The sequence below is a fragment of the Equus quagga genome, chromosome 1 (genome assembly GCF_021613505.1).
Source record: "Equus quagga isolate Etosha38 chromosome 1, UCLA_HA_Equagga_1.0, whole genome shotgun sequence".
Lineage (NCBI taxonomy): Eukaryota > Metazoa > Chordata > Mammalia > Perissodactyla > Equidae > Equus > Equus quagga.
The window spans coordinates 31,222,392-31,239,509 of NC_060267.1; the positions used below are offsets into that span (position 1 = coordinate 31,222,392).

A 17,118-nucleotide genomic window follows, 5' to 3' on the forward strand; every position below is an offset into this window, starting at 1 on the left:
TAGGAATGGTGTGTATTAAAAATATATCATCAGTTTCCTTATTTGGCTACATGGACATCATCCCAGTTGTTATCACAACACAATCCTGTTATGATTTGGACCAGGAAAGACTTATTATTTTGGTTATCAGGATTAGATGTGATATTATTTCTTAGAAGTTAATTTATGTATAATTATAAAATGTTAGATATTACTTTTTATCAGAATTTACTTATCTTTATACATTTAATTCCCACATATTTATATGCATTTTTCTCAAAATAATGTTTTAAATATTATACTATTATATCTGCAGATTTTAGGTACTTTGAGAATAGATAAGAATGTGAACCAATCTGTAACGTAGTTTTGAATAATTTAATTTCTCTACTTAATTTAACTGGTTTTATTTTTTGCCTCTTAGCTTACAACTTTTCTCACAGAATAGATCATTTGTCTTTTGGAGAGCTTGTTCCAGGAATTATTAATCCTTTAGATGGAACTGAAAAAATTGCTGTAGATCGTAAGTGTTTAATAATTACTGTTGGAATTTGGATGTAGACAATTGTTCCTATAACTTTAATATTAATGCATTTTTAATAATGCTCTTTCTCACACCCTTGTAACAGACAAACGTATAAATCTTTAAGTGGTGTAAGTGGTTGCTAATCTTTAGGTAGAGTTGTATGTGGAGAGAATTTGTCCTAATGGTAGATAAAACTTAAATGTTAAAAAACGAGCCATAGAGCAGGATAAGAAATTAGAGGTAAAAGTAAGCAGAAGTAGAATTTAAAAGCTCTCTAAATATATGAAAGGTTAATGTGTTTATAGGGCATAACTACTTTTCCATATTCACCAAAGAAAGAATTAAGAATGAAAGTTTTAACATTATAAGAATTCTTCTTTGTATAGTTCTTTGTACAGTTCAAAGTTCTAAAATGTGTATTTACCATTTTAGAAACCTCTCTGGAGAACTTAACAAACATTAGAAACCTAGAGTTATTCTAGAAAGGTTTGGTTATTAACAGTCAGAAGCAGTACATGATAGCACAGGTACCTTTTATCACAGTTTGTTTTAACCATTTCATTTAAAATCTCAGTTTATCCAAATATGGATAGATGATTTTCTTACTTTTGTAGCAAGTACAGGCAGTCCCTGACTTAAGACGGTTTCACTTATGATTTTTTGACTTCACAATGATGCGAAAGTGGTGCTCATTCAGTAGAAACTGTACTTTGAATTTTGATCTTTTCCTGAGCTGGTGACTTGCAGTACGGTACTCTCTCGTGATGCTGGGCAGTGGCAGCAGCTGCAGCTCCCAGTCAGCCACGCGGTCACGAGGGTAAATGACTGACACCCTTACAACCATTTTGTACCCATACTACCATTGTTTTTCACTTTCAGTACATTATTTAACAAACTTCATGAGCTATTCAGCACTTTATTATAAAATAGGCTTGTGTTAGAGGATTTTGCCCAATTGTAGGTGATATAAATGTTCTGGGCACATTTAAGGTAGGCTGGGCTAAGCTGTGATGTTTGGTAGGTTAGGTGTATTAAATGCATTTTTGAATTATGATATTTTCAACTTATCATGGGTTTTTCATGACATAACCCCATCAAAAATTGAGGAAGATCTGTAATCCTTCTTCCTGGAGGTTTTTGAGTGCCTTTCCTCTACTTAAATAATCATATTGTACGATACACCCTGCCTGTAGGACCTTCTAAGGATCTCTAAAGCATCCTGTGCTACTAGGAAGTCTAGCCTTTGTAAAACTTTAATTAAGGGTTTTATTTTTTTATTAATTCAAATAGGTTTATTAATATTCTTTTCAGTATTTTACTCTTTTAGCATAGTGTTGTAATCAGATGCATTAAAGATGTTTTACTTGGAATACTGACTTACATTCATGAATATTTTATGTTTGTTTGAGGATGTTTCACTTAGGGAACCATGAGTGTACTAAATTTGGAAATGTGTGAGTAGAAACATTCTGAGAATTATAAGCTTTATTCAGTATAATCTCATCTTTAATCTAAGTATATGTTCATTTTACACCAAAATGCATTAAATATTACTTGAGATGCTCGTTTGAAAACATATTGGTTAATACTTTGTGTCAGGATGCTAAAATGAGCTATAAATTTGTACAGAAGCAATTTTAAATATAAACAGATTAATCTTTCAAAAGGTTCCCTTTAAGGCTACTTGTTCCTAAATTCGAAAGACTAAGATGTATTTAGAGTTATGTTATAAAATGCCGCCATGGGGCTGACCTGGTGGTGCAGCGGTTAAGTGCACAGGTTCTGCTTCAGTGGCCCGGGATTCACCAGTTTGGATCCCGGGTGCGGACATGGCACCACTTGGCACGCCATGCTGTGGTAGGCGTCCCACATATAAAGTAGAGGAAGATGGGCATGGATGTTAGCTCAGGGCCAGTCTTCCTCAGCAAAAAGAGGAGGATTGGCAGCAGTTAGCTCAGGGCTAATCTTCCTCAAAAAAAAAAAAAAAAAGTCACCAAATGAATGTCAATAGGTTTTTCAAAGCTTTAAAGCAGATATACTCTTCTCCTTCCTAATACACGTTCTATTAGGCCTTTTTTTCCAAAAAGAGGAAAATCACCATTATGAATCTGTTGTGTTCGGGTAACCACCCACTCCTTGATGTTCTCCAGAAGTTTTTTTTTTTTTGTGGTGAGGAAGATTAGCCCTGAGCTAACATCTGTGCCAGTCTTCCTCTATTTTGTGTGTGGGATGCCTCCAAAGCATGGCTGACAAGCCTAGCCGGTCTGCACCCGGAATCTGAACCCATGAACCTGGGTCACCAAAGTGAGATACATGGAACTTTAACCACTTGGCCATGGGGCTGAACCCTTTCTTTTTCTTTTTGGGTGAGGAAGATGGGCCCTGAGTTAACATCTGTGCCAGTCTTTCTGTATTTTGTATGTGGGATGCTGCCACAGCATGGCTTGACAAGTGGTGTGTGGTAGGTCCACACCTGGGATCTGAACCTGTGAACCCTGGGCCACTGAAGTGAAGCGTGTGAATTTAATCGCTAGGCCACTGGGCCAGCCCTTTCCAGAAGTTTTGAGGGGATTACTTAGCAGTTACATATTTAATGCTATGCAGATTTGGACAGACCTACAACCTTTGGAACAATTTGTGGCTTGCACCAAAATTTCATTCAGTAGCATTTTCCTGGGCCTGGCCATTGAGTTACTTAATGAACTTACAGCCTTTTCTTGAATTAACATTAAATAAATAAGTCTTCAGTAGTTCTCTGGCCACATTTAGAAGGTTTCCCATTTTTCCTGTTATGTTTCTTTGACCCTTGTTAGTTATTATTACATTGACACCTCAGTCGTCATATGTGGTGAGATTGCCTTTGTCCTTCGTTTTTTCCCCCAAGTGTAATTATCCCGCCCGTGTGTACAGCATTGGTTATTGTTTCACCACTCTCACTTTCATCTTTTTTTCGTAAGTACTTAATACTTGAATACTTTTTTCTCCTAGCACTTTCAGCTCTCTCTCTCTGTTTATGACAGGGAGAGTTGATTTGTAAAACACCTAAAAACTAAGCACGAATCAAGCAGTTCACCTTACATCAAAGAGCAACTCAAAGGAAAACGCTGAAGCCCGTTCTCAACCAACAAGCCGTCTGTTGGTGGTGGACAAAGTTAACACCCTTTTGCTCTAATACTATCTGTGATAATAGTTAGGATATTTAGTTGGAGTTAGTAGAAGAACTAGTCAAAAACTGTTCATGTTTTTGACAGTTATAGTTGTGCAAGTCGTAGGTGGAATAAGAAGTTGTGAAGCTGAAACAGGCTTTGCTTTATTTTGTTAGAAAGTCGTTTAATGTTGGTGTTTGAAGAGACCATGGCTCTTAGCTCTCTCCCTCCTGTTTGCAGTTTTACCTCTCCTTCCCCTGTTCTGAATTCCACTGAAATAAGAGAGAAACTGGATTGATGGAAATAAAAATTCACTCATGCTGAACAAAAGAAGCTAGATACACACAAGCGCATACTGTCTACTTCCATAAATGGAAATTCTAGGCTAGGCAGAACTAGTCTATGACAACAGGAGGTAGATAGGTGGTTGGCCTAGGGCCAGAGATAGCGGGGATTGACTGCAAAGGGGTGCGAAGGAACTTTTTGAGGTGATGAAAATGTTTTATATTTTGATTGTTGTGATCAAATGGGTGATTACATTTGTCAAAATGTGTCAAACCATACGTTTAAAGTTGATGCATTTTATTTGTTTACACAGTTTTCACAACCAGTTATTACCATGTGGTGTGAAGTCTTTCCAGGTCAAATGTAATGAGGCCCTATTATCTAGTTGAAACTATAGATAGATATATCTAATTCTCAATTTTCTAGAATATAGTTACTTCTAGAGAATTAACGTGTTTTGTATTATGTGAACTGTTACTTGTTTAAAATTAATTAATAATTGGTAATATAATGATATTTATGACTTGTGTTAAATCTAGAAAAGCCTAATGACTATATACATATGATCCTTTTGATGACACAGTAACCCCAGGCCATTCCCGAGTAGTTTCTTTAGTTATCTTCCTGCTTGGGTATCAATTCCTTATATTTATCCAAAGGCTGGCTAATTCAATTTTGGTTTATTTATATATCTTAAGATATTAGTAGAAACTGAAATTTGTCTTGTGGTGGTTATACTACTATAACTGTATTCTTATTAATATCTGTAGTATGTAGAAATGCTACTTTTCTTTTTCATATTTGATAAAAGGATGATAGTGATTAAGTGATTATAAAGGATATCTAAGTCACTAGTTCATCTTTTTAAACATCTTCTAATAGATGTCTGTGTGTGCGACTATTTTATGCTTACTAAGAACTTGTTTTACCAAGTATGAGTATATTGTTTTCATTGATTCTTATAAAATTATTATTTTTTAGATGTTATCAAAAGTACCATTAAATTTCAGGTTAATTGTACTTACTGGAAGGAGGATCTACTTGGCAGTAGTTTAATTGTTACTGGATTGAGGAAAAAAATACATTTTGTTTTTATTCTAGACAACCAGATGTTCCAATATTTTATTACAGTTGTGCCAACAAAACTACACACGTATAAAATTTCAGCAGACACCCATCAGTTTTCTGTGACAGAAAGGGTAAGTTGAGTCCAACTGGCAAAATGATTGTTTTCAGTGTTTTCTAGTCCTGCTACAGAAGAAGAATGGAGTTTCGCTTGGTGCCCTCCCCCATTTAGAATTTGTGGAAGTTTTGAAATGTATTAATGTTTTATTTTAAGACAGTAAAGTATCAGAAATGGGTATTAGTATGTTTTAGAGCAAGAAAAGTATATTTTTGAAATATTTTTTAAAATTTTAAAAAGTGTGTATTTAACATTTTAACATAGAGAATGTATCCTATTCAATTAAGACAAAATTATTAAACTATGATACTATTAATTACTTTATTTTTAGTATCTTAATTTTGTAGCATTTCCTCATATATTGGTATAAGCAGTTCTTATGTGCCAGCAGACTCTCTGATTTCTGTGTTATTTATTTTTTATTTAATGTACCCTGGGACATGCATGATTATTGTGGCTCAGCTAGCAGGTTTAGAGGGTTTGCTTTCCTAAGTTAGCGCTTCGTATTCATCTAATTGAGAGAACAAATGTTCTGCTCCATCAGAATGGAGTGGCCTTAGAAATAAATACTGACAATGAGGAGCAGAGTTTTAGAATTGGAAAGTTTGACAGATTTCTCATCTACTCTGGGGTCATATTTTCTTATTATTGCATTGAAGAATAGTGAATATTCAAATACTAGTATCCAGAAGAATTCCAAGGAAAAACTTAAGTGCTTTTAAAAACTTGCTTTCTTTCATATGGAGTTTTCTTTTGATAGTCTTATAACTTATGATTACTATGTCCTCAATAATTGTAGGATTTTTGTTATTCTTAGGAGATTAAATACTGAAGTTTTAGGAATGAAGTGTCATGTTTTTATAACTTTGCAAATGGTTCAGGGGAAAGATCGAGTATGTGTAACTGTGTGTGTATATAAACAGAGAGAGAGAAACTAGGTAATGTGTATACAAGGATATATTGTGCTTTTCAGCATTTCATATCTTAGAGTTACCATTTCTCACTAAGTTTGGCAACACCTGATCATCAGACAGTCTACAGAGTGGCAAGGCTTCGGAGAAAAGAGGAACACATACATTGCTATGGGAATGCAAAATGGCATATTCTCTGTGGAAGGGAGTTTGGCAATCTCTGCAAAAATGACATATGTATTTACCCTTTGGCCCGGCAACCCTCCTGCTATAAATTGAATCCAAAGATACAGTGGAAAAAATACAAAAATGAGGTGCATAGGAAGCTATTCTCTGTGGTGGTATTTGTTATAGTAGAAGATTAGAAGCAACCCAAATGGCACATCCACACGATGAGGAACATGCAACTTAAAAAAAAAAAAAGAGAGAGATACCTATATAGTGATATGAAATTGTCTCTAGGATGTATTTTAAATAACAAAATTAAGTCAAAAAGACAAAAAAGAATCCAAGAGCATTTCACCTTTGCAGGGTGTATTTGTGCTAGTAGAGTGACTAAAATAGTTGTGTTTCACTTAAAAAAAAAATGGAGTGTAACTAGAGTTGGTAAAATGGAGTATGAGGGGGATGGAGAGGTGGAAAGCTGACCGTCGTTGGTCCTGGAACCCGAAGTGAGTCCTTACTAGTCTTTTCTTACATAGGCACTCTTATCCCTGAAACAGCTTCCACCCATATGGATGGTGACAATGTGTTTATAATTTTGGCATGATATCAAACATACCAGAGCTGTAAAATGAAGTTGCCTTATTGGAAACTTGATCAGTGGGTTACAAGGCTCTTGGTACTAAGAAGGAAAGAGGTTTGGTAATGCCCCACATAAAATTGTTTTAATTTCCCTCGTATTTTTATTCTGAAAGCTTACAGTTTAGATGTCTTAGCAAAAATAGATAGAGCCTGGCACAAAAATCCTAACAAAGCCCTGTGGTAGCTTTGTTACATTTGTGTTTTGAGCTATAATAGAAATTTACTAGAAAGTTTACAAACTTTATTTTTGAAGTGTTAAACAGGATGGAATGAAATAGAATATTTTCTGACTCAGTGTGCACATTGGTAGGTTTATAATTTTAGCTACATTCCTTTCAGAAAAAGATTTTTTTTAAAAAATGAACCGGTAGCTCAAATATTGATATCTTTCAAATTAATGCATTGTGTTTTCTTCCTGTGTTGTATCTCATATAGTTTAAAATGGACAGAAAGTGAAATGATTTGTTTTTAAATCTGACCATTTAAATGACAAGATGCAATTATATTTTATAAATTCTTAGCAAAGAAATATTATAAAAATGATGTCAAAATATGAACTTAAGTTTTTATTGATTTGGTCAACGAAGAATGTGCCGTACGGTTGTAAGCTCTTGAGCTCAATAGAAAACTTGTATGTGAAGGGAACTTTTTAAGAAAATAGGAAAGAATGATTCTGCTCTTTTAATTGCTTCAAAAGCTAACCATTCAAAGAATACAGAATGATTTGATTTGCTCTGAAGAGCTTAGTCTAATAGGACAATTGATAAAGAGATTTGAATGTCCCTCTCGTGCGTCAGGGCTGTAGGGCGGGCTTCATATTGACTGAGTGCAAGTAACCAGATGGCGTGAATCCTGTTTCTCTCCCCTATCTCGCCCCTTCCTTTTGCCTTCCTTCTAGGAACGTGTCATTAACCATGCTGCAGGCAGCCATGGAGTCTCTGGGATATTTATGAAATATGATCTCAGTTCTCTTATGGTGACAGTCACTGAGGAGCATATGCCATTCTGGCAGTTTTTTGTAAGACTCTGTGGAATTGTTGGAGGAATCTTCTCAACAACAGGTTAAGATTCATTCCTTTTTTGTCTAATTTCTAAAAGTTTTCCTGACCCTGAAATTCAGATGCTTTTATTTAAAAGAGGCAAGAAATATACACATTCTCATGTTTTGATATTTAAAGAACTTTTACCTTGAGATTTAATTCCAGGGCCAGCCATGGTGGCATAGTGGTTAAGTTCAGCATGCACCTGTTCGGCGGCCCAGGTTCAATTCCCCAGGCACGGACCTGCTGTCTGTCAGTGGCCAGGCTGTTCAGGCGGCTCACATACAAAAAGGAAGATTGGCAACAGATGTTAGCTCAGGGTGAAAAGATTTAATTCCAAACCTCCACAATTGGATTGATTAAGCATTAAACATAATTAAGTTCCTGCCTTCAGTGATTTAAGGGAAATTACTTAGTGAACTAGAAAGATGCTAGAATTGAATCCAAATTCTGCCATTTACATGGTGGTAACCTTGATTAGCTTGTCTGCCTTTTCTGAAATTGTTTTCTCGTCTATAAAAATGGGAATAATTGGGGCCAGCCCAGTGGCGCAGCAGTTAAGTTTGAGTATTCCACTTCGTTAGCCCGGGGTTTGCCGGTTCGGATCCTGGGTGCAGACATGGCACTGCTTGGCAAGCCATGCTGTGGTAGGCGTCCCACGTATAAAATAGAGGAAGCTGGGCACGGATGTTAGCTCAGGGCCACGCTTCCTCAGCAAAAAGAGGAGGATTGGCAGCAGATGTTAGCTCAGAACTGATCTTCATAAAAAAAAAAAAGAAAAAAATGGGAATAATATCTAACTTGTAAGTGTGTTATAGGATTAGATGAGAAAATGCCTAGAAATAGTAGACACTTCAATGTAAATTTTCTTTTTCATTTGAATGTAAATTTTCTTTTTCGTTTAAGGTAATTTAACTGTGTATAGTATGATAAATCATATCTTATGGTACTTTGAACTATGCAGTACATGAAACCAAATTTTTCAGTCAATGTTGTTTTTATGATTTTTGGTCTTTTTTGCCCTGGGATCATGGGATTCTCTCAAAGATAACTTGCAGAATTGTAATCATGAAAATTTGAGAGTTAAGTACAGTAGGTAAAGAAAGGAAACAGTTTCTTCTTTATCCCCAACCCTTATTCAGTATTACATGGAGCTGGGTAGTTTATATACTTAGAATTATATATATGTTTTTATATATATATATAAATGTATATATGTTATATATATATATATGTTTTTGGTGAGGAAGATTTTCCCTGAGCTAACATCTGCTGCCAATCCTCCTCTTTTTTGCTTGAGGAAGATTAGCCCTGAGCTAACATCTGTGCCAGTCCTCTTCTGTTTTTTTTTGTATATGGGACACCTCCACAGCAAGACTGGTGAGTTGAGTAGGATCATGTGAGCCCAGGCAGAGCACATGGAACTTTAACCACTTGGCCACGGGGCTGAGCCCTAGAATTATATTCTTCAAATGAATGAATAACTTCTCTTATGAAAGTCTTCATCACTGCTTCATTTAAACTTCATTTAAATTTGTGGTGCTGATATTATTTATTTTTCAAAATTTTCTGGGTGTGAGATGTATTAAGTCTCTTTTGCTTTGTCAAGTAATAAATTATGTGGCTTTGTAATTTTGAAAAGAAATCCATTTGTTTTAAAATTCAGTGTCTTGTTATTTTGAGCTGTGGAAGTGAATAAAGCAAGCTGCCTTGTTTCCTTCCTTAATCTATTCCATTATAATTAGTTGAGTTTTTAATTCTTACATAACAATTTAGGAAATAGTTTCATTAAAAACATAAACATAAACTTATTTTTTATTACAGGCATGTTACATGGAATTGGAAAATTTATTGTTGAAATAATTTACTGTCGTTTCAGAGTTGCATCCTACAAACCCGTCAGTTCTGTAAGTGGTATAGTATAAATGGTGCTGATCTCTAAGTCATGTTATCTTTGTTAAATCTAAATAGTAGCTTTGGTGCCCAGAAAGAAATTGCCCAAAGTAATGCATTATGTTTAGAGGAAATAGTGTAAGGAATAAAATTAATGCTTTGGTCTTTTTTTTCTCCCTTAGGTCCCCTTTGAGGATGGCCACACAGACAACCACTTACCTCTTTTAGAAAATAATACACATTAGCACCTCCCAAGGGAAGGAGAAAAACTTTTTGCCTGAGACATAAAACCTTTTTTAATAAATAAAATATGTGCAATATATTCAAAGAAAAGAAAATATGAACGAGAAGCAGGAATCACACCTAGGAAAATACAGAAAAGAAACCCAAACTGAAATCTATATATGTTGTGTCTGTTACAAATGTCCTAGAAGAAATTATGCAGCTGATCAGTGAATAAGCCCAACTGGAGGACTGCTTTGAAGATGACACCTGAGGTTTTCACAGCAAATGGGCAGTATCAAAATGAGACCTTGCTTTTTGGTGACAAACATCTTGCCTGAAGAGAAGAAGTCAAACCACATCTAAAGAAAAAGTCAGTGATACAAAGTGCAAATGTTTGCGTCCTTTTGTTTTTAAAAGATATGATGTCAGAATAAAATATGTAAAACATATGGAAAACTAGTCTAGACTTTAAAAAGTTGTGATCAGGTCACATTGTTAATAAAGGAAAACAGGGATGGGTCCCTATGTTATAGCCATATTAATGTTAAGCCATTATGATAAGACCATTTATCCAATAATTTGGTCTTATGAAGGTAACTGCTTTTCTTTAAACTCTGGCTATTGACTTTTCTAACTGTTCAGGGCAGGGTCGTGGAAGACTAAGGTGAATTCCCACAGGGGCAGGTACAAAGGTGCTATACTGTGTAATAGGTATCATTCACAAATTGTATAGTGGGCTCTTATACAGGGAGAAGAAAGCACATTTTTTAAAAAGATACTAAGTTTCCTAATCTAATCCTTATTGGTATACTTTGGGAGTGGGGTGTGGGGTGAGTAATAAAAAGATCCACTACTGATGATGAAAATCATCAGTTTGTAAACTATTAAGAGGAAAAATAGAATATTTTATATGTGTTGTGGTGAGTGGGCAACAGGGTAACTTTAAGTAAAATGGAAGCGTGAGGCAAATATTTAAGTGAAACAAGATAATGTCAGATCTGAGGGATTCTTATACTAATCAATGTCCGTTAAACTGTAAAACTGGATTATGAAAGCAGTATCTGCATTCAGAGTGTGCTGAGTGTGATTGATTCTGTATTAGATTGTGTTGTTCTAACTTTCTTACTATCTAAGGGTTGATTTTAAATTTCCAGACTATAAAAGATTAAAAGTAATGAGAGAGAGATATCGCTCCGGTGCCATTAAAATCTATATTTGGAATAAGTATGCCAACATCAGTTTTCCTTTTGTAATGCTTAATGATAATGGAAGAATCATCAACCAGTCCCCATGGTTTAAATCGTTAGGGAAATGGGGAAACAAAATTCCAGGTAAGTAACATGGCCAAGACTAAAAGACTGGATTTAAAACGGTAGTTTTTAGAGAATAGAATGTCACAAGTTACAGTGTTTCAAATGGATTTTTTTAAAGGTTAAAAATTTTTCTTGAAGATGGTTGGGACAGGGACCAGCCCCATGGCTGAGTGGTTGTGTTCTTGTGCTCTGCTGCGGTGGCCTGGGGTTTTGCCGGTTCGGATCCTGGGCGTGGACATGGCACTGCTCATCAAGTCATGCTGCGGTGGCATCCCACATGCCACAACTAGAAGGACCCACAACTAAAAATATACAACTGTACCAGGGAGCTTTGGGGAGAAAAAGGAAAAATAAAAATCTTTAAAAAAAACCAAAAACAGTTGGGACACATAATGTAATGGAGAGAAAGAGACAAACTGATAAAACTACTTTGCAGTAAAGCTTATGTTGAATGGTGTTTTGCAAAAAATAACAGAAGCATCGTTTAAAATATACAGTTTATCAGTAAGAGCCATTAAGTTAACTGATTAATATAGGTAACATGCTGTGGAACATTTTTTAATCTAGAAAATTCCAATTAATGAACTAGTGTTCTCTGTGTTTTTGATTTCTTCAGATGTTATTTCCAATGAACTTAGACTAGGAACTAATAGAATATCTCTCAAAAGGAATTTTTTTTAATTTAGGTCATAATAGTTCATAACATTGTGAAATTTCAGTTGTACATTATTGTTTTTCAGTCCCCAGATAAATGTGCCCCTTTACCCCTTATACCCACCCCCAAACCTCCTTCCGTTTTGGTAAGCACTAATCTGTTTTTTTTGTCCATGTGTTAATTTATCTTCCACATATGAGTGAAATCATACAGTGATTCTTTTTCTCTGTCTGGCTTATTTTGCTTAACATAATACCCTCAAGATCCATCCATGTTGTGAATGGGATGATTTTGTCTTTTTTATGGCTGAGCAGTATTCCATTGTGTGTATATATATATATATATATATACACACACACACACACACACACACACACCACATCTTCTTTATCCAATCATCAGTCACTGGGCACTTGGGTTGCTTCCATGTCTTGGCTATTGTGAATAATATTACAATGAACATAGGGGTGCATAATTCTCTTTGAATTGTTGATTTCAAGTTCTTTGGATACACACCCAGTAGTGGGATAGCTGGGTCATGTGGTATTTCTATTTTTAATTTTTTGAGAAATCTCCATACTGTTTTCCATAGTGGCTGCACCAGGTTGCATTCCCACCAGCAGGGTATGAAGCTTCCCTTTTTTCAATATCCTCTCCAATATTTATTTTTTTGTCTTGGTGATTATATCCATTCTAATGGGTGCAGTGTAGTTTTGATTTGCATTTCCCTGATGATTAGTGATGTTGGACATCTTTTCATGTGTCTATTGGCCATCTGTATATCTTTGGAAAAATGTCTGTTCAGATCCTCTGCCCACTTTTTGATTGGGTTGTTTGCTTTTGTCTTGTTGGGTTGTGTGAGTTCTTTGGAGATTGACCCCTTGTTACCTATATGATTTGCAGATATTTTCTCCCAGTTGGTGGGTTGTCTTTTTGTTTTGTTCCTGGTTTCCTTTGCCTTGCAGAAGCTCTTTAGTCTAATGAAGTCCCATTTGTTTATTTTTTCTTCAAAAGGAATTTTAATTAGACTTTTAGTTATTTTAGACTAACTGAATGTTGGTTCTGTGAATCTGCTTGTCAGTTCAATCAAATTTCAGGGGTTTTTGTCTTTTGGGATTTTTTTTGGTGAGGAAGATTAGCCCTGAGCTAACATCTGTGCCAATCTTCTTCTATTTTCTATGTGAGACACTGCCACAGCATGACTTGAGCAGTATGTGGGTCCTTGCCCAGGATCCAAAGCCGCAAACCCCAGGTCTCCAAAGTGGTGCATACAAACCCAACTACTGCACAGCTGGGATGGCCCCCAGAGTTTTTTTTTAATGGGAGGAAAACCAATATTGATTTAGAATTACTTCCTTTCAGTTAACATTATAACAGTTAAATATCTTTAGAAAGGATGTTAAAAATTATTTTGGTACTCATATATCATTTTTAATTGATTTCATATTTTCCAAATAATCATTAAAATTTTAATGGAATTAATCTGTCCCATTAAAACTGACTATAAAAGGAATTTCTTTAAAACAAAGTCCTACTCTGCTCCATTTTAAAAATTAAGAAAAGTTTCCACCTGAAACTCCTCAAATAGTCAGGGTCAGATTTTTGACAAAGTATTGATTCTGACCAGCATTTGGATGATGGATGATGAAGTACACCTGCTTTAGGATTTGTTTGTTTTTGACCTCACCAAGTGTTTCTTTTCCATTGCAGAGAATGCTACTGACCTACCTATTATGTAGCTTTGGCTTGTGCCTGGGGGTGCCTCCAGTAGGATACCCAACTTATTACTCAATCCTCCTTTGCATTTTGTTAGGGTATTCGTAATATCTATATGTATATATTCTAGCTAAACTATTTTAAAAGTTGAATCTCAAATTATGTGAGATGGGTTTTTTAAAACTGTACACATTGGCCTATAAAAAGGGATGAAATATTTAGGTGAATAATTGCTGCAATATTTGTACAGTTCAGACTCTTGGGAAAAGCTTAACTCAGTATTCATCAGACTTACAAAATGACTCCTAGTTCTCAACTTAGGTGATTAATATCACTTTTCTCATATATATTTTATGATAGAAAACACTGAATTTTTATAAGGATTGATTTACTAATGCAAACAAAGTTTACAATGTTTAAACAACTTTGTAATTCATAAAGAAATGACTAAGATCTAATTTTTAATGGTATAAGTAGAGAGATGCATTCTGTCATGGCTTGGGTTAGTAATTGAAGTAAAAAGTAAATTTATATACAACTCCTTCAAAATTTAAAACTTTGAACTCGAACTTGAGTTCAAGATGCATATTTTTTAATGTTTAAAAATGAGCTCAACCTGAGTCTTAGGACCCTTAAGATCCCACCATGCTCTTTCACCTAGCACTGAAGTTCCCCTTCTGTTTGGAGCTCTAGCAAACCTTCAGCAAGACAAGGTGGGTCCCTCTGTCAGCACCCTCTGAATAGAGAGATTGCCATTTGTTCACTGCCTTATAGTGTGATGCCTGGATTCATATCCACGGATTTCCTTCGTGTGGTTTTTCCCCTCTTTTGAAGTATTTCTTTAGTGATGAAATCACTTTGTGTTATTTTAAGAGGAAACAAACTGCCTTGGATTTTTTGGTTTCCCTTTAGTTTTTAAATTTTATTTTAAGAGAAAAGACAACACAAAAGACTCATTTAATGTCTCAATCCTCAACATTTGGACTCTAAGTAAAATGACAAATTATGAAACAATTCTTTGTCCTTTTACCCTCAGGTACCCCCAAATAAGCCTCAGTTCCTCATATTTAAGCTTTTTTTTTCCTCATAGGAAGACCAGCAATATCACTTGGTTACATTTGCTTTTGCTCCAGATGGAGCTAAATTACTGTATGAAATTGGATTGATTTTATATTTTTCATATTAAAAAAATGAATGAGTGGTGAAAATTGAGCAGTTGACTCAAGTCTATAAACCTAGAAACAGAATTGAATATAAGATTGTAATCAGTGAAAGATTTAAATAGTTTTGCTTTAACAACTCCAAGTTGTATTGGGTATTTATCAAAAGGAATTAGGTTAACAACTCTTGCAAATATCGTAACTCATTGATACTATTTGGTGTAATAATTTTAAGGTAAAACAGAATGAGAAGGTGTGGGGAAAGTATATGTTAGTGCAAGCTGTAGACTAAAGCAGACCTCCAGCAACAACTCATGTAACTATGAGAAATGCTGTCTAAATTTTACTGTTTTCAAGCCATTATGCAAATCAATTTGGTGATTTTTTTTTTTTTTGTACTATACTCACCTTTAATTTCTTTAAGGTATTTTTCTAGAATTCATGCAACTTGGCCAACCTCACATCTCCCCACCCACTTACGGTTCAGGGTTGGAATCAGTATTTTAAATAGAGTAAGGAAACACCTAAAGTGTTTCTGTATTAGAAGAGCTGTTTCTAGCTACTAAAACTCAATTTCAACTTTGCCATAACCGTATCTACATTTCACAGGCACTAGCGTCTCTCAAGCCAGTTACATCCTAAAACTAGCAATTATTAGTTTTATTTTGTTAAAGTAAAAAAACGTATTTTCAAAAGTAATCTAGGCAGTGGGCATTTTTCCATACTTCTATGTGGGCATATGGGACAACCATTACTTTTTACTATAGGCAGTCGCTTATGTTCCCAGAACATAGATTTTCAGTTCTGGAAAAATAGCCATGTGGAAATTTGCATGTGATTCCTGTGAAGGTTGAAAATTATTGATGTTTTTGGAAACTTTAGGCTGGCATACTTTAATTGCTGTGTTCATTGTGAGATAACACACTGTCTGGATGTTAGTCCCTTCTCAGATCAATCTACCTTGAGATTCTAAATCAGTTATGAAAATGAGATGTTAACTGGAGATAATGATGTTAGGTTAGTATAAAACTGTGAGAAATGTTTTTCGGAGTTGTGTGCTCATCTGCCTCTATTTTTTCTAGTATTAATTGCCTCAGTTGGTGACTGTCTTCAACTCTGCAGGATTTGTTACTGTAGCAGGTATCTTGTGGATGCAGAATATAGGAATTACCAAAACTTCTTTTTAAACAGATACCTTCTCTTTGTACTTACTGTCCCCTGCCCCACAAAAGTAGAAAGTTCTTTCTCATTGCGTTGTATATATTAGGCACTCAAATAATTGTCAGTTGATGTTGATTAAAATAATTAGAGATTGTCTTTCATACAGATATCTACTTTTACGGCTTAATCATCACAGGAGAATTTTATTCATGTCATTTCTCTAATGCCACAGATATTGCCACAGAACACGGTTCAGCATGTAAACGTAACCCAATTAATGGTGTCAGAAAAAGTGAAGTATTTATGTACGTATGTGTTATTTTATATTTATCTGGTAGTTTCTTTGGAAGATTCTGTCCTTTTTTGTGAGGGGAAGGAGATCTGCAGTCGTCAGCAGTTAGGCAAAGATGCAACGCTAGGAGAGAGGAAAACATTTTTAAGCAAATTTTTGTTTAATCAAAAGTCAAAGTGTGAATACTTGGTCAGTGGAATTTATTGAATTGGTGAAACATACAATAATCAAAAGATAGTAAATTCTCAGAACTATTATATTTTATCTAATCATTGAATTATATCTTGATTTCATTTTTGTCATATCTATAGTTTGTATTAACGTAACTGGGAAGTATCTTATAGACATCTCAAACTAAAGATCACCAGGGGCTTCGTTTCAGAGCTGGGTGGTCTGCCCTGGAAAGTAGTTCCCAGAACTTCGATGAGACTGGGAAAGAGTTCCCCCAAAATGCTCTTTATGGATTTCAGAAAAATCTCAAGTAATCCTGGGCTAGAAGCTGCCCCCAAGGCCTTGTACACTGAAGGTGCCTCTCTGAGTATTACCGATTATTCCAGAAAATGAGCATAAATGCAACTGCTATTGTTAACAGTTTATGCTTGTGTAATTTTCTAGTAGTTGTGATTACTTTTAGTTACTTAGGCCCCAGATATTTGAATAATAATCCATGTTTTTAACATGAAACGCTGTAATCCAACATGCACTGATCTTTCAAATATGAGGAAAGTTGGGATAACAGTTATTATTAATATAGGAATTTGGGAATAAATACAGTTTTTACTGATTAATTCATTTGCATTATACATAAATTTCTTTAAACAAAACAGCA

At 35.0% G+C, this 17,118-nt stretch overlaps 2 protein-coding genes across 2 annotated transcripts in view; one reads left to right on the forward strand and one right to left on the reverse strand.

The window, feature by feature from the left end:
* ERGIC2 (ERGIC and golgi 2) overlaps positions 1–11,217 on the forward strand; it is a 41,004-nt gene extending 29,787 nt beyond the window's left edge. Inside the window, exons 10-14 of the mRNA XM_046683030.1 lie at positions 404–502; positions 5,038–5,135; positions 7,733–7,895; positions 9,699–9,781; positions 9,950–11,217. Coding sequence (XP_046538986.1) covers positions 404–502; positions 5,038–5,135; positions 7,733–7,895; positions 9,699–9,781; positions 9,950–10,012 — 506 coding nt within the window. The 3' untranslated portion in view covers positions 10,013–11,217. The remainder of the gene's footprint in view (positions 1–403; positions 503–5,037; positions 5,136–7,732; positions 7,896–9,698; positions 9,782–9,949) is intronic.
* Positions 11,218–12,744: 1,527 nt separating this feature from the next.
* FAR2 (fatty acyl-CoA reductase 2) overlaps positions 12,745–17,118 on the reverse strand; it is a 148,279-nt gene continuing 143,905 nt past the window's right edge. Inside the window, exon 13 of the mRNA XM_046647795.1 lies at positions 12,745–16,412. Coding sequence (XP_046503751.1) covers positions 16,395–16,412 — 18 coding nt within the window. The 3' untranslated portion in view covers positions 12,745–16,394. The remainder of the gene's footprint in view (positions 16,413–17,118) is intronic.